The 27,358-nt window shown below is 36.9% G+C and overlaps 1 protein-coding gene across 1 annotated transcript; it reads left to right on the forward strand.

The window, feature by feature from the left end:
- The first annotated feature begins 3,401 nt into the window (after positions 1–3,401).
- On the forward strand, positions 3,402–25,730 carry LOC124382874 (GRIP and coiled-coil domain-containing protein 2). Its single transcript, XM_046845184.1, has 23 exons — positions 3,402–3,531; positions 3,746–3,799; positions 3,892–3,976; positions 4,080–4,141; positions 4,748–4,852; positions 5,357–7,888; positions 8,250–8,292; positions 8,571–8,671; positions 8,846–8,944; positions 9,640–9,759; positions 10,096–10,260; positions 10,736–10,840; positions 12,459–12,621; positions 12,815–12,915; positions 14,715–14,792; positions 17,197–17,334; positions 18,388–18,509; positions 18,991–19,167; positions 19,591–19,808; positions 21,305–21,490; positions 22,266–22,405; positions 22,593–22,794; positions 25,291–25,730. The coding sequence occupies exons 1-23, from the start codon at positions 3,526–3,528 to the stop codon at positions 25,362–25,364; spliced, it is 5,076 nt and encodes a 1,691-aa protein (XP_046701140.1). The 5' UTR covers positions 3,402–3,525; the 3' UTR covers positions 25,365–25,730.
- The last annotated feature ends 1,628 nt before the right edge of the window (positions 25,731–27,358 follow it).

Consider the following 27,358-nt stretch of genomic DNA (forward strand, 5'->3'; position numbering starts at 1 on the left):
AGAGTCACACTGAAGGCATCAAGGGCTATTTGACCAAGAAGGAGAGTGATGGGGTGCTGCACCAGATGACCTGGCCTCCACAGTCACCGGACCTGAACCCAATCGAGATGGTTTAGGGGTGAGCTGGACCGCAGAGTGAAGGCAAAAGGGCCAACAAGTGCCAAGCATCTCTCGGGGAACTCCTTCAAGACTGTTGGAAGACCATTTCAGGTGACTACCTCTTGAAGCTCATCAAGAGAATGCCAAGAGTGTGCAAAGCAGTAATCAAAGCAAAAGGTGGCTACTTTGAAGAACCTAGAATATGACATTTTTCAGTTGTTACACACTTTTTTGTTATGTATATAATTCCATATATAATTCCACATGTGTTAATTCATAGTTTTGATGCCTTCAGTGTGAATCTACAATTTTCATAGTCATGAAAATAAAGAAAACTCTTTGAATGAGAAGGTGTGTCCAAACTTTTGGTCTGTACTGTATATGTTATTTTTTAGGTCAAAAATACTTGAAGGTAATTTAATCTCTCTGCAGACTCTACAAGGTACTATGATTGAATTAGCAAAAGAGTAAAAATATTTTGGCATTATTGTTGACGATGTTTTATCTTTTGGTTCTCATATTACTCATATAACTGAAGAAAAAATTTAAAGTTAAGCTTGGGTTCTATTTTAGGAACAAGATTTGTTTGTCATTTAATGCAAGAAAGAAATTGGTTTCACCATTATATATTCTCTCTACATTAGATGCTGTTTATCATGGTGTGCTAAGATTTATATTAAATTGTAAATCTTCAACTCATCATTGTGCCTTCTATAACAGAGTGGGTTGGCCCTCTTTGTCTAGTAGGAGAAAAATGCATTGGTACTTAATTATTTATAAAGCTATCTTGGGGATGTTGCCTTCATATCTTTGCTGTCTTATTCAACAGAAAACTGTTGAGAAATATTCTCTACATTCTCAAAACTGTTATATTATTTCTGTTCTGTTTTGCTAGATGTGAAAGAATTAGGTAAGAAGGCTTTTGTGTATGCAGCCCCGTTTGACTGTAATCACCTTCAGTCATTTGTGAAGTTACAAAATTTGTTGTCTTTGGATAAATGTAAAGTAGTCATTCGGCAAATGGAAGTTGATTCAATGAAATGTAATTGTTCTGTGTCAAAACTAATTGTTTTGTTGCTCATTTTGGCCAGGTCACTCCTGTGAAAGAGATTTTCAATCTCAGTGAGTTTTTAAAATAAAAATAATCACTCTTGATTTCACCCAAATGAGTATGGGTTCCACTTGTGAGTCTGGTTTCTCTCAAGGTTTCTTCTTATTACATCACAGTCACCATGGCTGCTCATCAGGGATAAATACACATCGTTCACCTTAACTGTTAAATTCTGTAAAGCTGCTTTGAGACAATATCTGTTTTGAAAAAGCGCTTTAGAAATAAACTTGACTTGACTTAATGTGTTAGTAATAAAGCTTACTGTAAAGCAATAGGATATATCTCACAATCTCAATGATACATAAAAAATATTGTATCAAAGAATATTGGTGATCAGTATATATGTTTGTGTTTCATTCCCATAATGCTCTGTTGGGGTCTTATCATGCTCTCTGAATCGCAAAAGCAGAAACATCTGAAAAAGCTTGAATCCCTTCATTAAAACACAATAATTACATTTTAATTTGCAAGTATAATATTCTAGTGTTATAAGCTCATATGTGTTCCCTGCAACTGATTCAGTAAAATTACTAATCAAGTGTCACCAAAGTGGGCTATAATATCATATAGTATCAGTCCTAAATTTATCTGTGTGTGTGTGTGTGTGTGTGTGTGTGTGTGTGTGTGTGTGTGTGTGTGTGTGTGTGTGTGTGTGTGTGTGTGTGTGCGTGTGTGTGTGTGTGCGTGTGTGTGTGTGTGAGAGAGAGAGAGAGAGAGAGAGAGAGAGAGAGAGAGAGAGAGACACAACTATCAATTACTGACTCAATGTATCTACTGCTGTTTACATTATACTTGAGCTTTGCGTCATGCCATTCTGTTTGTATTTCCTACACCTGGGGGCGCTGTTGAGCTTTAAGATTACCTCCGAAAGTATTATGTTTCTGAAAGGTTTATGAATTTGTTGTGCATGTTACAAACAAACCCATTATTAGATTGTATACTATTTAACAAAGACCCAAGTATTGAACTTGCTACAAGGTAATTCACTTGAAACACCCTTCTTAAAAAAATAACATGGTTACCCTCGCTTGCTTTCAGGGCATATATTCCTCAACTCTATTGTGTTTCATACCTTTCTGTATTCATGACTGTAAAAACAATTTAACAGAATCCCAAAAAAGTTTTGATGCTGTGTAAATTATAAATAAATACAATGATCTAATGAAATCTCATAAACCCATATTTTATTCGCAGTAGAACAGGGAAATTTGCCATTCAAAAGAAAAACTAAAGTAATTTGGGAGGAATTTGAGTTGAGACTGGGCCTCTTCTTTTAACACAGTCTGTATAATATAAATATATAATTTTTAATGCATTGGCATAAATGCATTATTTAATTTTACTTAGCTTATATAATAACAATAGATGTTTAATTTGTTTTATTGTTTGTTAAACAGCATTATATTGAACAGTTCCACAAAGTTCAGACAATTTTTTTTTTTTGCAGATTGGTGAACCTTCCTGCACAGGAACTCTAATAGTCTTCTCAATTACAAGTTCCTCTTAGTTCACAAGTGACAACAAGTGACTCCAAATCAGTCTGACGTCCAGTAAGAAGCGGCACTTCTTATCTTTATATGAGTTGCAGCTATTCAGGAAGGTTGCAGTCAGGACTCTTAATCCACTAAAGTTCTTGAAGTTCAACCAAAGCAAACCATGTCTTCATGTATGCTACAGAGACATTCAATACAATTGTTTGCTTTCATAACTGTGCCTGTAGTTTGAGGAATAATCATATATGTGATGGCCAGGTGTTTACATGCTTTTCGCCATTTATTGAATCACTCTGTATTCTGTTCAGTAGAAGCTTAGTGAATATGGTTAATATGGGTTGCTAATCAGTAGGTTGGGGGTTTAAGCTGCAGTGTAGCGCTGACCCTGTGCTCTGACACCAGTTATGCGAAGAAAGAAATTCACTGTGCTGTAATGTGCGTAATTAGCCCTGTGTTTTCTGTTTTCTGTGATTGTTGTTGCAGGTAGCATCAGGGTTCTGGAGAACCGTTGTTTCATTTCACTGTGCACTGCTTCAGCTATGAAATGACAATAAAAGCTTTTTTATTCTTGACTTGACTTGTTACATACACGGTAAGCAGTTTTGACACTTTCGGCATGCCATGCTATATGGGCCATACATTTTGACTCGTATGGCCTTCCATCCAGTAAGAACCTCTCCACCCTTTGCGTTCGCATTCGTTGACGAAAGCGGAAATAAACCGCTCTGGTTGCTGTGCTGCATTTCCGTGAAGCTCAGTGTTGTGAGTGTTGTGCTGGTGAAAGTTGTTTCAGAATCAGTAATTAGACTGTGAGCTGTGAATATGGAGGTGAGTAGGCATCTTTTTTTGTATGTAATTGACACTCTTTATATGAATACACTGCATCTGTAATCCAGCTGTATAAAACTGGTCAGGATACACGGTTAGTGATGTGCATATCTTTCTCTCATAGTCATCTAAGTGTCATCATAGTCTATGTTTGATATGCAGTTAGTTTAGTAACGAAACGTATGTGTAAACTGATTTTACTGGTTGTTTACAGAAGGAACCGGAAGTGGAGTGTGGCACTTCCGCCTCATGTAGTGGAAAATCTAAGGTAATGTATTAAACCCTTTACATGTTAAACGTGGAAAAAAGTTGCTGAGGCAAAAGTAATGATGTTCACTTTCTTTCTAATGCACCTGACAGCTGGACACACTGTCCAAAGATGACCTCATTAAATTTGCAAAAAAGCAGATGGCTGCAATGCAGAAGTTAAAGTCAAAGTGTGCAGGTAGGCACTGAAATCTTACCAGTATCCGATTTCCTATTATTTCTCATTTCACTTTATCATCTCTAGTTTTGTCTGGTCTCATACACCCATGTTTTATTTTAAGAATTAGAAGAGAAAACAGTGAAAGCCCATCAAGCTGGAGCATCTAATGAATCTGTGATACAGGTAAGCATCCAGTGTGTGGTGGTAACTGAATACTATAATAATGTAGTCTGAACAAGTGTACAAACTAACGCTTTCATAGTTATGTAAATATAGCTGCAGAAGAACATCAGTTACACCGATCAGGCATAACATTATTACATTATAACAATAAGAGCGGTGAAGGGAATAACACTGATTATCTCGTCATCATGGCACCTGTTAGTATGTGGGATATATTAGGCAGCAAGTGAACATTTTGTCCTCAAAGTTGACATGTCAGAAGCAGGAAAATTGTTAAGCATAAGGATTTGAAAGAGTTTAAACAGGGAATAATTGTGATGTCTTGACTACTGGGTCAGAGCATCTCCAAAACTGCAGCTCTTGTGGGCTGTTCCCGATCTGTGGTGCTCAGTATCTATCAAAAGTGGTCCAAGGAAGGAACAGTGGTGGTCTGATTCAACAGATGAGCTCATGTAGCTTAAATTGCGGAAGAAGTGTTGTGCTCGACGTGTCACGACTGTTCTGACAGCAAAAGGGGGACCAACACGATATTAGGCAGGTGGTCATAATGTTATGTCTGATTGGTGTACATGTGCCACTAATGGTGTGACTGGTCTTCTGCAACAGGAGCTGACTGAGAGACTGGATGCTGTATTGCTTGAGAAAGCAGAGACTCAACAGATGCTTTTGGTACTACGCAAAGAAAACCAAAATCTGAGAAACCAAAGAGAAGTAAGTTGGAGATGGAGATGGAGATGGAGCTGCCTAGAAAAACTTTCTATAGAGTTTTTCTGTCTCTGAGCATGAATAGTTTTCAGCTGCTTGTTTTTGACTCCCTCACTGCAACATAAACCTGTGTGTAAATTGGGATTTTATAAAAACGCTAGATTATGTAATTGGCTTCTTTGTCTAACTGCACTGATTGCTGAAAGCTTTATTCATCTGATTATATCATTCGGCAAAATTCACAAACTGTTTCATTTCATTCAGTCGTATTTGACTGTTAGATCACTGTACTGCATGTGGATTGGGTACATTCTGCACCTTTATTTGTAATTTTCCTCTTACTCTTAAGTTCAGTGCACTCTTAAAGTAGTGCAAAATAAAGTAGGAGCTTAATGACGTATAAAAATGTCGAACAAACAAATGAGCAATTATTTGCTAAAATGTGCACTTTATCATTTACCGTGTATTTTGGTAGAACAATACATTTACTTTTTCAACATTTATCAACAGGAGTCAGAAAACACAGTAGCTGTTCTCCAGGAGAAACTGAACGATTCTGAAAAAGGCCATGCCGAAAAGATAAAACTTATGGAAGAACAGTTCGAAAAATCACACACAAAGTATCGAGAGGAACTGGAGGTTTTAAAAAAAATGGCAGGTGAAAATGAAGAAATCCAGAGACTTCGACTTCAGGAGGACTTTAATTCTAAAAATACAGCAGTTCGTCAAGAATATGAGAGCAAAATAATTGACTTGGAGCAAAATCTGGAATTGGCTAAAAAAGAATGGCTAACTGAGAAGGAAAGTCTTAAGGAAGCTCACCAGACTGCTCTACAAAAAACCCAAGAGGAGATTGACAACTTTAAGGAGATGATTTCAGGACTCAACATACAGCATGAAGAGGAGGTCAGATATCTGGAAGATCAGCTTGAAATCAATGCTGCACAGTTTGATATGGAGAGAGAGAGGCTGTTGCTGATCCAGGAAGAGCTCTCAGAGCAAATAGCTCTTAAAGAAGGCTACCTTCAGGATGTTCAAGAGGAAGAAGAAGACCTCACCAGGAGGAGCCAAAAGCCATTAGATTTGATTAATGCATCGGAGTCCCCATTATTAGAAGACCCAGAGACTGAAGTGGACAAGTTGAGATTAGCACTAGAGGATTTGCGGACACAAAACGCACTGCTTAAAGAGGAGTTCACCTTTCTCACTAATGTGAATACTAAGCTTGACTGCGATTTGAAACATTTAAAGGAGGAGTTCAGCATGGAAAAAGAAGAACTGGAGTTTAAGATCAATGAATTACAAATGACTAAAGAGGAAGGTGAGATTTGCCCTGAAAAGGAGGTCAATATTATAAATGCAGAAGAGACTGTAACTCTGGAGGAACACAATCAGATTCTTCAAAAATTAAAAGAGTTGCATAAAACAGAATTGACAGAACTAGAAGCTTGTCTTGTTTCTCATCACGAACATGAAAAAGAGGCAATCGTTCGAGAAGCACGAGATCTGCAAAACGCATGTAAGGTGCTTTCTGAGGAGAAACAATCTATCGTCAGTGAATATGAGCACACCAAAGAAATTCTGAGTAACATTGAGAAGGAGCTTGGTGACCGAACATCTGACTTTGTGAAGAAATACAATGCCATGAAGGAGCAGGCTGCAGTCTCGGTTCAGATGTTGGAGGAAAAGCTGCAGGAGAAAGATGGCCTAATAGAGAAATTAAAGAGTTTAGAACAAACACAGGATCGTTCAGAGCAAAAAATGTGTTGCAAGGAGGACATCGTTCCAGAGGACAAAAAAATCAGCGGGAACAAGGCGTCACTGGAAGAAATGTTCATGTACATAAAACAAATCCAGAATGAATGTAAGCAGGGCGGTAAGGACACTGCACAAATCACAATTGAGAAGTTTGAGGACTTATTAATAAACTTGGAAGGAGCTTTAGATGAGAAGAAAAGACTGCAGACTTGTATAGCTGAGCTGGAGAGCCGTCTCTCTTTCTCAGCTCGTGAAAAAGATCAACTGTCCAGGCATTGCAATCTTTCAGTAGAAGACCTGGCTGTGTCCAATGAGAAAATGGCTGAACTACAAAAAGAGCACCAGTCTGCATTGCAAGAGCAGGACACTTTAAGGAACAATTTGAAGAACACTAATGAAAATCTTTTGAAGGCACGGAAGCAAGTTTGTTACGTCCTTCAGCAGAATTACTCTGAGGAAATGGAAGAGGAGCAAGACATCTCTGTATTGCTGAACCATCTTCTATCCAGAGTGGAAGAAGATAAATCAACCTGTATTGTATCAAATGAGGAAAAGGATAAACTACAGAAAGACCTGCAAGCTTTGTTTGATGAGAAAAATCATTTAAAGACTGTTCTTGAAACTAGTGAAAGAAAACATATTGAAACCCAAAGGCATGTCTGTGAAATGCTGGAGCAAAACTACTCTGTGAAAATAGATGGAGAGGTGGACATTTCTGTGCTTCTGAACCATCTTCAGTCTAACATTCACAAAGACCAAAAGAGCAACATTATGTTAAATGAGGAAAAGTTGGATCAACAAAGAGACCTGGTGAACATGGTTGAAGCAAGGGATGATCTAAAGGAGCGTTTAGAAACCCATGAAAGAAAACTTTCTGATGTACAGAAGAACATCTGTGAAATGCTGGAGCAAAACTACTCTGTGAACGTAGATGAGGACGAGGACATCTCTGTATTGCTGAAGCAACTCCTGTTAAGTGTTCAAGAAGAGAAACTGATGTTAACACAGCAGTTGCATGAAAAAACAGTGCAGTTGTCTGAGCTCAGGGATGGAGGGCTCTTACCGAAGACGAGCCTAAACGAAGAACAGTCAGATGCTGAACATTTGCAGCGAGACCAAAATGAGCAGGCTGAAATAACAGGGAGGTTGGTGGGCCAAGACCATGAAGAATCTGCAGTTGAAGGTGGTGCTCAGGAAACTGATGACATGAAACGTCTCCAACAGAAGCTAAGTGAAAAAGAATCCATGTTAGTCCATCTAAAGGAAGAAATTTCCCATTTACAGGTTTGTAGTTGCTATGTGAAGCATTCTTCTGATCATTATCAATGTTCTCATGATGTTTTTTTTTTCTTTTTACTTGTATAGAGGTGTATGTATGCTGGAACCGTTTTCTATGCTTCTCATACATGGTAGTAATAGCAGAATGAGAGTATTTTAATGAAACTCTGATAAAGACATGTTTTTAGTATCAATATGAATATATATATATATATATATATATATATATATATATATATATATATATATATATATATATATATATATATATATATATATATATATATATATATATATATATATATATATATATATTCAGAAATGAGTGTAATATTTGCCCAGAAATGTTATCACTGTTTATTTTCAGGAATCCAAGCTATCTACACTTAATGAAAATATGAAGCGAATAGGTATGCTCTTTTTATTCTTTTCATTCTATCAAATTAATAAAAACATCCATTACATATAAATATAATGCATTCATGTGTTAATGTTCTCAAGACTTGCATACATTTCTGTAAACATTACAATTATCCAGTTAACCTTAGAAAGTCTCCAGGTGTTATTTACACATACATTTTAAGTAATGGATGTGGTATTTGTTATTTTTTACCCAATTGCCACTTTTTCCTAAGGAATATTGAACTTTATTTTACTATAATACTGGCATTCTTTTCACATTCCGTAGAATTTTTGGAAAAAGAAAGCAAAGAGAAAGACGAACGTTTGAATAAATTCAAAGCTGTAGCGGTGAAAGCGAGGAAGGAACTGGACAGCAGCAAAAAAGAGGTTTGTAATGCTCTACTTGTCTTCATGAATTTGTATTGGGTGTCTCTTGCTGGTGTTTGTCTTCTATGAAGTAACGTTAATGTCAGGATGTATTTTTACATGGAAGTTAATATCAGGACTGTAGTATTTTGTTCGAACCTTTAAATGTAAAGTATTACATTATTTTTAATATAGGCATCTAGACTGAAAGAAGACTTGGAGGCTTTAAAATCTGAAAGAGACAAAATGTCAGACTCCATGAAGGCTATCATCCATGGTGCAGAGGCCTATAAGGTACAGTATACAGCAGTCATAACTCAACTGCCTTTTTTAAATTAGTATTTCAACATCTATCTATCTATCTATCTATCTATCTATCTATCTATCTATCTATCTATCTATCTATCTATCTATCTATCTATCTATCTATCTATCTATCATTATACTCTTTTGTTTTAGTTTTTTTCCCTGTTTCATAATGCAAACTAAAAAAAAAATAATGAAAAATTAATATCCCTGTTTAATGTCAATCAAAAAAATCTGGTTGAGCTGAGAGTGATCCGTGCTTCCACATGCTGAAATAAATGAAAGCCATAAATGAATTTTTTTTTTTTAATAAAAAAATGTTAAAAAATGTTTACAATGGACATTGTCTCAAAGCAGCTTAACACATGCATTTATATTTGTCTTTCAAAATATCAGTAAAAATGACCATTATAGTCACCACTGCATCAGCACTATGAGGCTTTTAGAAACAATATCAAAATGCATCATGCTCATAATTAATGAGTTTTTAACTGCCAATGTTGTTTGGATGTAAACGATACTTTGAAGATAATGATTGTGTTTACAATAGGTTGTTTACAATATGTGCTTTTTTTATCTTGCTTGCTCAGCTGCATTCTGCAGATCTCTTCATATATTTATCATTCCATTTATTTTTATTTATTAAAGTGTTGAAAATGTGCTCTTTTTAACAAAAATTTCAGAATCTTATGATTGATTATGACAAGCAAACTGAGCTGTTGGATAAAGCGAAAGAGAAACTGGAAGCATCAGAAAAACTGGCTGGTGATTTAACCAAACGTCTTCATGTCACTGTAGAACAGGTAATTATTGTGCAAATACATGGCTTTTAGTAAAAAAATAAAAAATAAAAATGCTTTCATCTATTTAAATAGCATTAGTTTGAACTAGAGAAATGTAAGTAGTCTCTTAGTAGTGACTATTACTAAAATATCTGAACAATATCTAGACCACTACAAAATTAAAGGTATTAAAATACATAGAGGAATTTGTCCAGTTATTCAGTTACATTACATTTAGTAGGGGCTCTGACCTTTCTGTCAAAAAAAAATAGCAGTCAGCAGTAAATGTGGTATGTCAGTAAATTATTCTTGATACAGTTGAAAGTATAACTTAATTTAATCCAATTTTTCTCTCAGCATAAGCAACTTTCCTCTGAGAGAGAAGACCTAATGGCTCATATCGAGACTCTCCAAAATAATGTTCGACAGCTGGAGGCACAGGCTCTTGATATGCACAAACTCAAATCCTCGGTGGACAGAGACTTGGAAGCAGAAAGGCGTTTGAAAGAGCAAAAAATAAAGGTAGTCTCATCACAGTGCCAGTAGAAGGTTTTCACAGCCACACTTTGCATATAGACATTTGGTTTTTACAGTGCATTTACCTCTTTAAAAATGTTTCTGCAGAAAAAAAAGGTTTATGTATTCTTGCACATTTATTGGTATCATTAGTCATTTTAATCACAAATAAGTTCAAATCTCACTCATACCACAACCATCAGTAGCAAGGAGTACATGAGAGCTTTGTGAAGTAGCATGAGCAGTAGTTCACAAAGATCCTGCGGCTTGCTTTATGAGTTTTGGAGGAATTGCGTACTACTGTTCAGCATCTCTGGACTGGTATGAACTGTTATGTAATTGGAAGATATCTCACACACACACACACACACACACACACATTCACCATTGGTTTGTTTGTATAACATTGCACAATTATGAATAAATGTTTATTTAGTGATTACTTATGTATAATGTAAATTGATGTTTTTTGTGTTTGAAGGAACATGCCTGTGCTGTAAAGGAAGTTGAGGAGCTCAACGCTTTGCTACAGAAACAGAAACAGCAGTTGCAACAGACAGTGCAAGAACTCGAGCAGCTTAGAAAGGCATGTTCACGTATACACCCTACAGCAGGGGTGGCCAACCCGTGGCCCTCGAGCCGCATGCGGCCCTTTGCCTGGTCTCTTGCGGCTCTTACGTTCATATCGAAATTTGTGTTTGTGTTTTTTTTTTTTTTTTTAAATGTGCGTGTTTGCTTCGCTTGAGTTCAATACAGCATTTTCAAAACTTAATCTTGCCCCTACTGGGAAACTTTGCGGTATTTTCATCTCACGCACATGCGCTTTTGACGAAAATACCGAACTCAAGGGAAGTGAACACGCACATTAAAACAAACACAAACTTCCATATGCAAATTGTTTACTTAAATTTTAAATAAACAGTTTGTGTCAAGTTCGCTCTCAAAATGGCAGGAAAAAAAGCACAGCAAAAGGAAAATATGAAGATGAACACTGGACGTTTTTAACAGAGTGGAAGAGTTTATATTTATTATGTTGAACGTAATGGCAAGTCATTCTGCCTTATGTCAGGCGTCATTAGCGCATTTCAAATCTTCAGCGCCACTTCAGCTCACTCCATGCTAACATCAACCAGAATTTCCAAAAGGGACTGAACTTCACAAGCACAAGTTGGTCGCTTTAAAAAGTCAGGCAGAAAAGCAGATACAGTTTTCCCAAAAATGTAGCTTTAAATTTGGCTTGGAAAATTAAATTTGGCTTGGAACATATAACGGGCTAAAAAGCCATACAATGAAGGGGAGTTTGTTAAATAATGCCTCAGTGACGTTGTTGAAATCTTGTCTTCTGAAAACAACAAACAAACTAAAACGCATTGTATTAGACGTCCAACTGTCCCGCCACACTGTTGAACACAGAATATCGGACATTAACACGGCTACTGAATCACAGTTGCACTCTGACCTGGAATGCCAGAAGTCCCACTAAGCCTCATGCATAGTAAAAGAAAAAACGCTATTGTAAATTATTAGTTTTTTGATTGTGGACTTGGTTGAACTGAGAGTTTGTGTGTGTGTGTGTGTGTGTGTGTGTGTGTGTGTGTGTGTGTGTGTGTGTAAGAGGAAGGGATGGGTGATGTTCATGTGTGCCCATGTGTATGATGTGGCTCTTTGCGGTAAAAGTAAAAAATGTGGCTCTTGGTCTCTGACTGGTTGGCCACCCCTGCCCTACAGGCTTGATCTGATTTAATGTCCAGTCGAAGGTCCATCATGTCCACCAGGAGTCTTTTAGAATTTGTTGATTGTAATGCTTTAAATAAGTTTTTTATACTTTGTGCCTTTACATTTAAAAATTGTAATATTGCTCCTCAAATCAAAATAATCACAACACTCAGGTTCGTTTCGCACGTGTTGTGCGTCAGTGTAAATTAAACCTTAAAATTTGTTACTCGAAAAAAACAATTTCCCACTTTTGTAAGTAGCTCAATTATTTTATTAGAATTAAATATATTATTTTAGTATTCTGGACATTATTTTTGCATTTTGAGAAATGTTATGAAAGGAAAACCATCATTTGGCCGTTATTCACACCAATTAATTATATCATGCAGTGCTACAACCTTCATTTTACTTTGTGTATATTATATCTTAATCATGAGAGTTTTTTTGGTTTATTAAAAGCCTCAGTGCAAATATTTCTTTTCTATCAGGATGCCCAGCAAAACTCTTTGATGGATATGGAGATGGCAGATTATGAGCGTCTGGTCAAAGAGCTCAACCTGCAACTTTCTGACAAGGACAGACTTCTAGAAGAGCAGGAAAGACAAACACAAGCTCAGAGAGAGAGGGAGGAGAAACTTGAGAAGGAAATAGGCAAGTACTGTCCATCAAAAATTTAATAAAGTTCTTTAAAAAAAATGTTAGCCAATTGTATGTAAGAGATTTGGAAGGAATGTGACAGAAGCTTAAACTAATTTAAAGTAACACACAAATTTCCACTGAATTTGTTTTGCTTTTTGCTACTACAGCCTTGATTTTGTTTCTGTATTTCTTTTTTTTATTTTAGAGTCTTTAAAGTCACTTGTGGACAGCGGAGAAGAGAAGACTGCAAAGGTTAAGCAGCTGCTGGTGAAAACTAAGAAGGATTTAGCAGAGGCCAAGAAGGAAGTGAGTTCCAAACACTCCACTTTATCATGTGAAGTTTTTAATGACGTTTATTGTCGGATTCTTTACCATGGGCACTGAAAAAGGTGCCACTACCTTCTCAGTGTTTATCATGTAAACTCTAGGTACAGGATCTTTGACAGGATGTTAGCATTTAATTAGTCATTTTGTCTTCTGGCATTGAGACAAATTGCACAAGATCAGATTACTGGATGTTTAATTCCTTTTTTTCTCTTTTCTGTGTACATATTTAAACAATCAAGATGGGTTTAGTAAAATAGGTTTCAGAAGACATGTCCTACATTTTGAAATTCAATTCATTTATTTTTCAATCCAAATAAGTTATATTTCTGTATCACTGTAGATACTGTTATTAATTAAATTAATAGACCAGAGACCAAGTGACAATGAAATAAGATGTGACGAAGGAACCTTTAGAGGAAATAGACTGTATACAGATTCTGTATGACCAGATTTTGTGATGATGCTGCATTCAGCTTGACCCATAACTTATGATCTGCAGGTCTGGCTGACATTGCCATTGTCTTCTGTTCGCAGCAATAGCTAGCTGTGAAGTATACTTTCCTTAGAAGACAGTGACCTGTAAAGCCTATATATATATATATATATATATATATATATATATATATATATATATATATATATATATATATATATAATCTGTATAGATTTAAATACTTGTTTACAGTGTAAGTCATTCAAAAGAATGAAATCCTATACTGTATTCTCCTAATGCTGTGAGCAGTCATGTAGATTTAGCGTTACTCCATAAACAGGGAAAGAACTCTTAGAAGAATACCAAAACTTGATGAGTAGGTATTTCAAGTTGAGGGAGTGTTTTTTTGTGACTTTTTCTGGATCGAGTTTAAAGCTGACTAGCTGTGACCTCATGTAAAACACAATATAAATAATTACAGTATACACATGTTAAATATTACAGGTTACAGATTAGTTTGAAAGGAAAAGTTATGGTGGTTTAAATGGAGCACCAATTGATTTGTATATTTGTCGCATATAGTTTATGCGAAGTACAGTGCAGCATCCAACTCATGCTAAAACAAAACATTATGACCTACCTAATATTGTGTTCATCCCCCTTTTGCTGTGAAAACACTCCTGACTAATTGAGCATTAACTTCTTCAGCAAATTGAGCTCATCTGTTGGATCGAACCACACGGGTCAGCCTTTGCTCCCCACATGCATAAGTGAGCCTCGGCTGCCCATGACCCCATTACCGGTTCACCACTGTTCCTTCCTTAAACCACTTTTAATAGATACGTGTCCACTGCAGACCGGAACCCCACACAAGAACTGCAGTTTTGGAGATGCTCTGACCCAGTCGTCTAGCCATCACAATTTAGCCCTTTTCAAAAGACGCTTTGCCATTTTTCCTGCAACTAACACGTCAACTTTGAGGGCAAAATGTTTACTTGCTACCTAATACATTCCACTCATTAACAGGTTCCATGATGAAGAGATAATCAGTATTATTATATAGTGTTACTGATATTCTCAGTACAGTATGTAAATTCTAAGCATCAGTTATTCTCAGATACATGTGAAAGCACTAGATTAAGTAAGATATAAGTTAATGGCAGAGAGATGTTTGGTGGCTATTCAGTTTACAAATATACTTTGTTTAATTCAATTCATTTTTATTTGTATAGCGCCTTTAACAATGAACATTGTCTCAAAGCAGCTTTACACAGATAATGTGGTGATAATTAGATTAGATGTATTTTTGTGTAAAACTGACTGGGTTTTTTTTTTTTCTTTGCAGGAAGCAGCTCAACTGATCCTGCAGTCTTCTCTGAAAGGGGAATTAGAGGCCATTCAACAGCAATTGGAGAACCACAAGGTAAAAAATAATCACACTAATGTTTTGTAGGACTACACAATTTTAAGCCTTTTTTCCTGATTAGCCTCACTGATGAAGAATTAGGACTGAGTAGCTGTGTAGCGTGAAGAGAACCACTCGACCTCTCACGTGTTGTGATTTGGGGTTGCTTCAGTTGGTCAGGTTTAGGTTCAGCAAATTTAAATGGGCAAGAAAGTTGATCAGCTGAGTATCTAAATATACACAATGACCAGGATTTCCATCTTTTCATTTCCATTTTTTTCTTTCACTTCTGGCAAGGGCAAATTCTAAGATGACAATGCCGGGCTCATTGGTTTCAAATTGTGAATCTTTGGAGTGTGCTGGAGCAGATTTAAATGACTTAAATGAGTGGTCTGATTCCTTTGGATCTTGGGGAGAAATTAATGCAACTTTGGACATAAATAAATAATGTGACAGAATGCATACCGTAATCAAAGCAGAATGTGGTCCAATGGGATATTAAAGTGTGCCTTTTTTTGGCCAGGCAATGTAGTGTACAAAAACGGTCCCATGGTACTCATGGTTGTACTCTCCCCCAGAAGGTGACTGGTTTCTACCAAGATTTTAAACAGTTTAGAATTTTGCTCTTATGGCTACTTTTACAGCTTGCAGCCAAGATTGGTGACTGAAAAAAAAGAAAGAAAGAAAAGGAAACGAAGTGGTAAACAAACTAAAGAAAAAAACACAATAACCTGGTTGTGATAGACAGAGTGCTTTATTGATCTCTCTGGAAAATTTTGTTGTGAAAGCAAACAACAAAAAACACAGACAATACACACAGAACACAGATTACAGAAACCCAACTCCGTAATAATACAATAAAGATGAAATTCTAAGTAGCACCAGAAGTAAGTACAGTAGTTATAGTACTGATGATCATAAGGTGGTTTTAAAAAGTACTTAAAAAATTAAGGCAGCATGTGGAATTTGGAAATGTATAAAAAAATGTTTACAGGATGGATAGCGGTGGTATGAGGGACCTTCTGCTCTTTGCTTTATTGTGAATGGATAAATTGCTTAAACTGGTCTGTTGCATGATGAGGTCTTCATGGAGGTGGTGAGAGTCTTGTTCATGGTAAGCATCCTGTCCTGCAGAGTCTGGATTGTTCCCAGTGTCTGGTCCATAGAATCATGTTTCATACACTGCTGTTTACCTAGACAATAGTCAAAGTCTATCACATCCAACTTCAAGGATAGAAACCAGGGTCATCAGGAACTTTGATCCTACACCACCATTATCATCGTCTTGGCTACATTTAGCTGTATGTTGTTACTTTTACATCATTTACTGAAGCCAGTGACATCAATGACTATTCTACAGTCTGATTCCTGTACTTTACACCGCATTACTGCAGAGTCATCAAAAAATATCTGATACACATACACAACCTTTTATACAGATTAGTTTTTCTGTTGGCTTCTCTCAACAATATTTTGGTTTAATTTCACTTCTGAAGCCATGGTCCACAGAGCTTAAAAATCATGTCCAAATTAACCAGAAGAAAACTTAGCAGGGAGGCTACCGATGTGGGATAAAAAACACTTTTAAGCATGATGATGACCCAAATCACAATTTAACAAATGAATGGTTTAAGACGATGGTATTGTATGAGGAAGTCTGGTGTGTCAGAGAAGTATGTGAGGGTGGTGCAGGACATGTATGAGGACAGTGTGACAGCAGTGAAGTGTGCAGTAGGAACAACAGACCGGTTTAAGGTGGAGATTGGACTGCATCAAGGTTCGGGTTGAGAAGAGCCTGGAGAGGTGGAGGTACGCGCTGGAGAGAAGGGGAATTAAAGTCAGTTGGAGTAAGACAGAGTACATGTGTGTGAATGAGAGGGAGGGCAGTGGAGGGTGCAGTTGCAGGGAGAAGAGGTGGAGAAGGTGGAGGAGTTCAGGTACCGGGGGTCAACAGTGCAAAGTAATGGAGAGTGTGTTAGAGAAGTGAAGAAAAGAGTGCAGGCAGGGTGGAGTGGGTGGAGAAGAGTGATAGCAGTGATTTGTGATAGAAGGGTATCTGTGAGAGTGAAAGGGAAAGTTTATAGGACTGTGGTGAGACCTGATATGTTGTATGGATTAGAGACAGTGGCATTGAGTAAAAGACAGGAGGTGGAGCTGGAGGTAGCAGAGCTGAAGATTCCTTGGGAGTGATGAGGATGAACAGGATTAAAAATAAGTTTATTAGAGGGACAGCACATGTAGAACGTTTTGGGGACAAAGTGAGAAAGGCGAGATTGAGATGGATTGGTCATGTGCAGAGGAGGGGGTTGCACTGTGTAGTAGTGTGCAAAGCAAAGGAGAGTGGCAGTCTGGAGTGGAAGGAAGAAGAACAGTAACTGTTGCTATTTGTTCAAATGTGTGTGTTTGTGTGTTTTTCTCTTAGATTCAGTGTAGTGAACTAACTGCAGACCGGCACAAGCTCCAGGAGCAGCTAAAGTCAATAAGTGATCAGCATCAGAAGTCGGTCACTTCCTACCAGCACCAAGTGACCAATTTGCAGAATGATCTGAGCTCTGCAACGGTATCTAAGACCTTTTTTCATTTTATGCAAACTCCTGTAGTGGTGAGCTAAATGAATCTAATACTCGAGCAAGTGGCTCTTGGTTTTTATTATCGGGTGTATTTTTGGATATAAAGTTTGGAATGTCTTAATTCAAACACCTTTACGGCAGAGTGACTAGAGCCTATAGAAGTCTCTCTTTAGTGCAAAACCCATGGTGGCCCACTGAAGGACTCTCGGACCATGTGAAACAAGATTCTCTCGTTTGATGAAACCAAGATTGTTTGGCCTCAGTTGTAAATGATATGTCTGGAGGAAACCAGGTGCCACCCATCACCTGAAGAAAATGACAAAGCATGATGATATTAGTGTAATGCTGTGGGGGTGTGTGGGGGGGGTTCTGTAGCAGGGACTGAGCAATAGGTCAGGGTTGAAGTAAAGCTGAATGGAGCAAATTACAAAGATATCCTCAACAAAAACCTATTGCACACCGCTCAGGACCTCAGTCTGGGCCAAAGGTTTACCTTCTACATGGCAACAACCCTAAGTACACAGCCAAGACAGCATGGGAGTGGATTAGGGACAACTCTGTGAGTGTCCCAGCAAAAGCCCTGACTCGAACCCTATTGAAGACCTGAAAGTAGTTGTCTACTGACTGTCCCCATCCAACCTCACTGATCTTGAAAGGATTTGCCATCAAAAATGACAGAAAATGCCCCAATCCAGGTGTGAAAACCTCGTAAGTCTGACCCAAAATGACTTGAGGCTGTAATTGCTGCCAAATGTGCTTGTAATAAACACAGAGAGCATGTAATATTTGTGTTTTTTTTTTTTTTATATAATTTAGAAATATTCTAGAATACTGTTTGTTCAAATTGTTCTTATTGGTCATAATGGTGAATAAATAAGAAAAAAAAAACAAAATCAGAAAGAAAGAGAAAAATGAAGGGGGTCTGAATACTTTCTAGATGCACTGTATGTATGTATGTATGTATGTATGTATATATGTATATATATATATATATATATATATATATATATACATTCTTCCATGCTTTTTACATGTGGTTGCAGGTTGAACTTGAGTCCACAAAGTCCGAGTTTGAGAGTTACAAGGTGCGAGTTCACAATGTGCTCAAACAGCAAAAACATAAGAGTTCATCTCAAAGTGATGGGGATTTTTCCAAACAGGACAGGTAAGATTTCCTTCTTTAATTATGCTGTTTATGCTGTACTTCTGTTGCTGTTGTCTTCAAAAGGGTTTTTTTTGTTGTATACTGTATGATGTGAGGTAATGCATATCCATTCAAAAGTGTAATCATACACAATCATACAGTTTTCATAGATAGATTTAAATTTTTTTCACTGCAGTTATGCAGTGCTGTGTTTTAACTGCCATTGCCACATAACATTTTAGAAAGCAATTGCAAAACAGTAAGTGTAAGTGACAGTTTTGCACATAAAGCATTTCAGCTGAAATTTAGTGACAAAGTTGCTTATATGTGGATTTGACACAGTAGTTATGTTTTGGTATATATTGGATTTTGCAGAGAATTAATTTCTTACATGTTGTAATTCATTAATAGATTAAACTGTTTCTACTTGAATGCAATTGTGATGACAGACAAAACACCAAACATTAATTCGACGTTCTTTTGTATGTTTTGCACTGAGCAGGGAGAACGTTGAGGCAATGCTAGAGCAGCTGAGGTCCAAACTGAAAGAAAGTCAACTTAACGCACAGAGTAGTAATTCAGAGCTGCAGCAGCTTCAGACTGAATATGACACACTTTTGGAGCGTCACAACAAAATGTTGCAGCAGACCATCAATAAAGAGGCTGAACTCCGAGAGAGGTAATCGATGAGCTGTTTTTATTCGATTTGGCTGGTTTTATTAAATAAACATTACAAAAAACAGCAGATTTGTTTGTATAAACTGAAAAGATGTCCAGTTGATTAGAAACGTAGAGGATTATCACAATTAATAAATACAAGATAACACTATCAGGAGTATGTGTTACTTTTTCGAATTTCAGTGCTGAGGGTTGATTAGTGATTTGAACTTGTACATGGCCTTAAGCTTCTGATTTGCTTTTAAAAACCCTCAGGAGACTAAGTACAACACAAGCTGAACTGTCTGACAACATATTATTTGATAACTAAAACATCTATATAATACCACAGTTCCAGTTAAAATTTCTGACCGGTGCAGCTTATGGGTAGTTGTGGTTGGTTTATTTTATAAATGTTTTTCTTTATTTTTAACCCCAATCCCAGGTTACTGTCGCTGCATTCAGAGAATGTAGCACTAAAATCAGAGCACAGCCAGACAGTGGCGCAGCTAACAGCACAAACTGAAACATTACGTAGTAGTTTGCGCGACCAGTTGCACCACTTGCAGGATGAACATCGCAGCACAGTAGAGACCCTGCAACACCAGATCAACAGTCTGGAGACCCAGCTGTTCCAGCTGCAAAAAGAACCTGCTGCATCAGGTAAGAGCAGTACAATTTTATATAACAAGTTTAAGTTTGTCAGTAGGCATTTTCAAAAAAATATTGGATTAACTACAGTGGATATAAACAGTCTATACATAGTTGAAATGACAGATTTTTCATGATTTTTTCATTTTTATGATTAATCATGTTCTCTTTATTATGAAAATGAACCTATAAATTTAATTTAGAAAAAATATGTAAAAATAAAAAACTACAATAACCTGTTTGCATAAGTTTGCGTACCTGTAAACTAATATTTAGGTGAAGGACCTTTTAGAGTTTATTAAAGCATTCAGTCATTGTGGGAATCTTGACTTGGAGCTCTTTTGACATTCCAACTCTAACACCGGAAACGAGACAAACTGGCTGGTGCACAGCCCTCTTCAGGTCATTTATATGTGCTTATGTTAAAAGGTAAAATTCCTTTTCATCTTCTGAGTTTTAGCAGAAGCCTTGAGGTTTTTCTTCAAAATTTACTAGTACTCGGAGATGTTCATTATTCTTTCCAGGCTGATTAAAGCCCTAATTTCAACTGAGGGAAAGCATCCCCAAAGCATGCTGCTGCCCCCTCCTTGCTTCACTGTGGGGACGGTGTTATTTTAGTGATGTGCTCTTTTTTGCACCAAACATATCTTTTGGTATTATGGACAGAAAATTTAACTTTGTTTTTTATCAGACCATAACACATTATTTCAAATAGTTTTTGGAGATTGGATGTATTTATTCTTTTTGGTCAACCAGGCTTGTATTTTATTTATTTATTTTGGGGGGTTAATATGGTGTTGATCTGCCACTCTCCCTGTGGCACTGACATGTGAAGAACTCTTAGCAGCTTCCCTGACCAGTTTTTTTCCCACTCTTCCCCTCAATTTTAGGGGGACCTCCAGTTTTTAGTAATGTCAACGTTGTGTTGTTTTTTATCCACTTGTTCACTATTGTTTTTTTAATGTTCTGTGGTATATTCAGTGTCTTGGAATTTATTTTGTAACCCATCATTAATTGACATTCATTGAGCTTTGGAAGCTTTTTGTGCCCCATGGCTTTTCTACTTGTACAAACCAAGTTATTGTACCTTTTTTATTTATTTTATTTTTTCCACTTATATGAGTCTTACTGTTTATTACTTTTAGTTGCAATGCCACATTTAAAAAAAAAAAAATGACGATTTATCTTGGTTCAATCTTTCACAGCACAAGAACCTGCTATTTTAATAGGGTCCATTTGTATTTCGACTTAAAAATTTTTTTTATCCTTTTGCCATTAATAAAGTCAAACAAAAGTGGTCCATATATAATAATCTAAAATGCATTGAAATAAATTAAATACCAAGTCGTACTGCAGGGGGCCAAGCACTTTTTGGCCCCAACCTAAAAAAAACTGAGGAATATCAGACAATCAGCACTTGTTCTTATGTTGTATTACAGTTGAAGGTAAGCCATTGCTAAGATATTGCTTCTTTTGTCTGATGTTAACATGTGTGATTGCCAATTTAGCTGCACAACCACAAAGCAAGAAGCCTCAAATAGACAAGAGGCTTTTGGATCTGCCTTTGTTTGAGATGAACATGGCACGAGAGGAAGGAGAAGGAATGGAGACAACAGAAACAGAGTCTATCGCCAATGCAGGGACTCCTCCACCCAGTCTCGAGCAGCTCCTCACTTCACCTGACCCCAAACATGGTAATATGTTTTCCACACTCAAGTGGCATCTTGCTCATTATAGTTTCTTTGAGGGTTTGACAGATGGGTGTTCTGTGAGGTTTGGCACATAATATCACACTTATTAAAATGAATGTTTACCCTTAAATCCATAATTAACTTAAATTAGAGTCTCTTGAAACTAGCAATCTATCTGTAAATAACACAATTTTGGCTACTGTGGGGGGTCTCACTGAGTTGAATCGACTTAATTCTGTTGAATGAATGATTATTTCATGAATGATGCAACTTGTCTCGCTGCCAAATCAATTAACAAAAAAATAATAAAAAGTGAAATCATGGAAGTGTCATCATTCAGATGTAAATTTTTAGTTTCTTGTTAATATCATTAAGTTATTGCATCAGTGAGAAAGAGAACATTTATAAAAGACATATTTATGCAGTCTGGCAAAGGTCATCCAAATAAAGGTCTGCTGCGTGTGTGTGTGTGTGTGTGTGTGTGTGTGTGTGTGTGTGTGTGTTTAAAATTAAATGTTAATATCTTTTCCATCATTTGAAGATAAAAATTAACATTATTTTCAGCTAATTTGCTGATGGCAACAAAGTTTAAATGCTTATTACCTTTTACATGACTTACATCTAAATGTTGGTCTTGTCATTATATGATTAAGCATAAGAACTAGTGGTATTGGTTAAACAGCATTTAGGAATTTCTTATCATTTTGTGTGTGTGTGTGTGTGTGTGTGTGTGTGTGTGTGTGTGTGTGTGTGCGTGCGCGTGTGTGTGCGCATTTAGAGCCCTTTGTGTGGCAGGTGGAGCCCACGAAGGAGGAGTTAACTAACAAACTGAATACAGCCTCCCGGAGCATGGAGCACATGAACAGACTGCTACACGAGAGTGAAGCCACCAACGCCATCCTCATGGAGCAGATCAATGTGAGCAAATTGTTAATATGGAAACTTTATTATACTGTCACATTCAGCTGTATCTTCAATTTTCGGAGCAGCATTACTGAGCAGTAAAGGATGTTTGTGGTTATTTTAAAAATAAAATTCAGTGTCGGCATAAAATTCAAGCCATTACACTGAATTAATGGACTAACTATAAATATGTCCTGTGTAGCTCTTGAAGAGTGAGATGCGCCGTCTAGAGCGGAATCAGGAGCGAGAAAAATCGGTGGCAAACCTGGAGTATCTGAAAAACGTGTTGCTGCAGTTTATCTTTCTTCATGCTGGAAGTGAGAAGCAGGCCCTGCTCCCTGTCATACACACAATGCTGCAACTCAGCCCAGAAGAGAAGAGCAAACTGTCCGCAATAGCACATGGTAGGTTATTGGTGTCTGTGCGTATTGTTGTCTCAGATTTGATCTTATAGAAAAGATTGGCCTTTAATTTGACCTTGAATTCATCTGTTATTGTCCCTGGATCCAGAATCCAGAAATTTTGATATTCTCCAATCCTCCCACAAAAACAATAGATTGGAAACAAAAATTTTTTTGAAAGCGATTTCAGTTTTAATGTACAATATCTCACAAAAGTAAGTACACCCCTCACATTTCAGCAACCATGTTATATGTTATCAATGGACAATACAATAGCAATTAAAAATGGATATATGGTCGATTAATCGATGTGTAGTTTGTATGGCGGTACAGATTTACTGTCCTCTAAAAAATAACTCAACATACAGCCATTATTGTGAGCACCATTGTTATGTAGCACTGCCTTAATCCTTCTGGGCATGGAGTTCACCAGAGCTGCACAGGTTTTTGCTGGGATCCTCGTCCAATTCTTGATAAAGACATCATGGAGCTGCTGGAGGTTAGACACATGACGCTTCTCCACCGTCCGCTTGAGGAACCCCACAGGTGCTTAATAGGGTTCAGGTCTGGAAACATATTTCGCCACTCCATCACCTTCACTTTCCTCAGCAAGGCAGTTGCCATGTCAGCGGTGTGTTTGCAGTCATTATTATGTTGAAAAACTTTTTGAAGGGAGGGCATCATAGTCTGCTTCAGAATGTCACAGTACATGTTGGAAATCATGTTTTATGTTAATGAATCGCAGCTCTCCAGTACCAGCAGCACTCATACAGGCCCAGACCATGATGCTACCTCTGCCATGCTTGACTGCAGAATAGCAAAATGTTCTCGGTGCTCCTCACCAGGGCGTCGACCCACATGCTGAACACCATCTGTACCAAACAAGTTTATCTTAGTCTGATCAGACCACAGGACATGGTTCCAGTAATTTATGCTCTTGGACAGGTCGTCTTCAGCAAACTGTTTGTGGGTTTTCTTGTGAGCCAACTTTAGAAGAGGCTTCCTTCTGGGATGACGGTCATGCAAACTGACTTGTTGCCGTGTCTGAGCTCTGACAAGTTCAAGTTTATTTCTATAGGGCTTTTCACAATGGACATTGTCTCAAAGCAGCTTTACAGAACAAGTGAACCTTCTACTTCTGCAACCTCTAAAGCAATGCTGGCAGCATTTATGCATCTGTTTTTTTTTTTTAAGCCAGCTTCTGCACCTGACGCACAGCACGAGAACTCAACTTCTTTGATGGCCTGTTCTGAGTGGAACCCGTCTTGGAAAACCTCTGTATGACCCTGGCGTCTGTACTGTAACTCAGTTTCAGGGTGATACTGATCTTCTTATAGCCTCACCCATCTTTGTGAAGAGCAACAATTCTAATTCTCAAATTTTTAGAGAGTTCTTTGTTATATGGTCCTGTCAAGCAGACAAAAACATGAACATGATGAATAGGACTTTGCATGCTTACATGACATGCAGCACGTATCAAAAGGTGTACTCACTTTTGTTGTCAGTTATTTAATGATGGCTGTATGCTTATAGTTATTTTTAGAAGACAGTAAATCTGTACTGCTTTACAAGCTGCACATTGACTATACTAACATCTATCCATGTTTCATTTCTATTGTATTGTCCTTTGGGGTGATCTACTAAAATGGTTGCTGAAATGTGAGGGGTGTACTCTCTTTTGTGTGATACTGTATGTAGAGTGTTGACTGTCATATTCTCAGTAAAGTACTGTCTTGAAGGCAAATGTATTTCAGCTTTAATTCACTGCATCAACAGTTTGCCTACACCAAGTTTTTTATTATACCATCTTGTTTCAATATATGTCTGTAATGCTTTCTAAAGCTTTATATTGTCATCATTAGAAGATAATTTAGTGTACATACTGAAAAGCTCAAACAACTAAGCTAAGACCTAAAAACTTTGGCCTGCACAGGAATGATTTCTTTTTAGGAGCTATTAAGGGTGTTGGTAATGTCAGGTACTGATGTAGGGTGAGGAGGCCTTGGGTGTAGCCAGCATTCAAGTCAAGTCAAAAGGGTTTTATTGTCATTACTACTATACACAGTGGGTGCACAGTGTACACAGTGGTTGAGGTCAGTAACAGTTGGTTACAGTGGGGAAGAGCTACATATGGAAAGGTCGGGTGTCCCTATTATTTTGTTCATATAGGTATATATAAAAAGATCTTTGCTATTATTTTGTACAGGATAGATACCTGAATTGGCACAGGAAATGTACAGTAACATGGACTTCTTGGAGGTGTTTTAATTACACAACAATTATACAAATTTCTTTGTTAAAAATGTTGATTGAATGTCATTTGCATACGTCTGTGTAAACTGCAAGACTTAACTCTATCAGTATCTGTATTAGATTTTATGTATATCAACTTTTTGTGTTTTGGCATTTAAAGTAGTAGCAAATCAATAGTAAGTTGCCACTTTTTTTCTGACATTCTGTACTTGCATTTTTAATGACTTGACACAATGTTTGGTTCAGGTGAAGAAGAGGCTGCAGCATCTAGAGGATCTGGGTGGACCTCATATCTCCACAGTTGGTCTGGGATCAGATAAGAATCCAAAACCTCAAGTATCCACCGTATCTGGGAATGTCTAAGGAAAATGTTTTCTTCTTTTTTTTCTTTTTCTTTTTTTTTATATGTTTATTTTTCTTATAGAGATCACATTGTGTTGACTTGATATTCATGTCTCATATTTTCTGTAAACACCTTTGTCATCTTTATCTATTATACATACATATCTATTTAACGCCAAGATTTAATATATTAATTAATATATACATTTTAATGCTACAATGATTATAAATAACCGAAACACTGAAAGGATTATAATAAAATTATTTTCCTAGACATTGTAAATCTGATCTATCATCTTGTGATTGCAATCAACAATAAAATTGTCATCACAGTCCAAAAATAACATTGTCAAAGACACTCCTAACTTGTTTTTCATGCATTCTTGCAGTTGGAAATAAAAAAAATAAGCCTGGAACATCTATATGCTGAAAGATTTGCAATAATTCATTTTATTTTTAAGACATCCACTCATTTATTTGTTGTTGTGAGACGTCACTAAACTTAATGACATCTTACAAAACCTTATAAAACACTTGATTTGTAGGGAAATGGAAGGGGGGGGGAGACTTTACTGTTCAACTACACTTAGGTTCAAATTTATGTGAAAAAAAGCTGCATAAATATAAACGGATTGCTTCACATTTTATTATAAGAATTTAAGAAATGTCTAAAATAATGGTAAATGGTTTATTACTTTCATATATTTTGAAGTTCATTTATTCCTAAACAGAATTACTATAATAAACTACTTCAGTTAATAAAGATTAGATGTGTGACAGGCTTTCAGTGTGAAATGAAGCTAACTAAGTCAGATTCTTTCTTTTTTTTTAACCCCTAGGGTGCCAGTAATTCTGGAGCTGACTAAATGAAATGCCATTTTCCTCCAGACTTTTGTCTGTGGAATATTAAACATTGTCTGGGGAGGATCTTGACAGGTTCACCTAAACTGCTTTTTCTTCATTTGACAAGCAGTCATGTTTCACTACTCAGGAAGTCTAAAGGGTGCATCTGACAGGCTTCTGTTTTGCAAGCCATCACATCAAATCTGACAATCTGTCAACTGTTTACATTTTTTAAATCTGACATTTATTTTTTTTCCCAAATTTATACCATCACAGTGTAGCATTGATATTTATTAGTTTTAACCTCACTGGACATGATGCACATGCTGCATGATGTGGTAACAGGGCCTGGGTTAAAGGACTATGGTTAAAGGATAATAATAATGGTCACTGGTAACACAGCAGAGAAAGGGGTGACACCGAATATCTTTGTGAGGGAGAGTTAATATTAAGTGGAAGTTTAAAAACAAAACAAAAAAAGGCCTACTATCAATGATAAATGCCAAAGAATTGATTGTAAGGAAATAATGGTTACTTTTAACCCTTTACTCATAGCACTTAAAGACTGACATATGCTGTATAGCAACATGAATTTTCCACACACTGCATACTGGGATTTCCAGCTCGACAGACTGTTCTTGTGTGTGTGATCTTTTGTCCTCAGATCTTTATGTCCTTTGTATCTGTTTAGACTTGTATACCTACCCCAAATCCCAGACCACATCCAGTTATTGATTAGTTAGCTAATTAAGTTCACCAGTTGCTACTCCTATTTTCTCTGTGGGTAGTCCTGTAGTGCAGAGTGAAATCATGTCCGAGAGTAGTCTATATGTATAATATATCTATTCAATTCATTTCAATTCATTTTTATTTGTATAGCGCTTTTAACAATGAACATTGTCTCAAAGCAGCTTAAACAGATAATGTGGTGATTAAACGTAAATATGTTCTTTGTAAGTATGTTTGTCCCTGATGAGCAACTGTGGCAAGGAAAAACTCCCCAAAATGGCATAAGGAAGAAACCTTGAGAGGAACCAGACTCAAGAGGGAACCCATCCTCATCTGGTTGCACCGAATGTCCATTTGAAGCAGATATACAATGATCTATATGTATATACCTACAGTATAT

This window comes from Silurus meridionalis, chromosome 3 (assembly GCF_014805685.1).
Source record: "Silurus meridionalis isolate SWU-2019-XX chromosome 3, ASM1480568v1, whole genome shotgun sequence".
NCBI lineage: Eukaryota > Metazoa > Chordata > Actinopteri > Siluriformes > Siluridae > Silurus > Silurus meridionalis.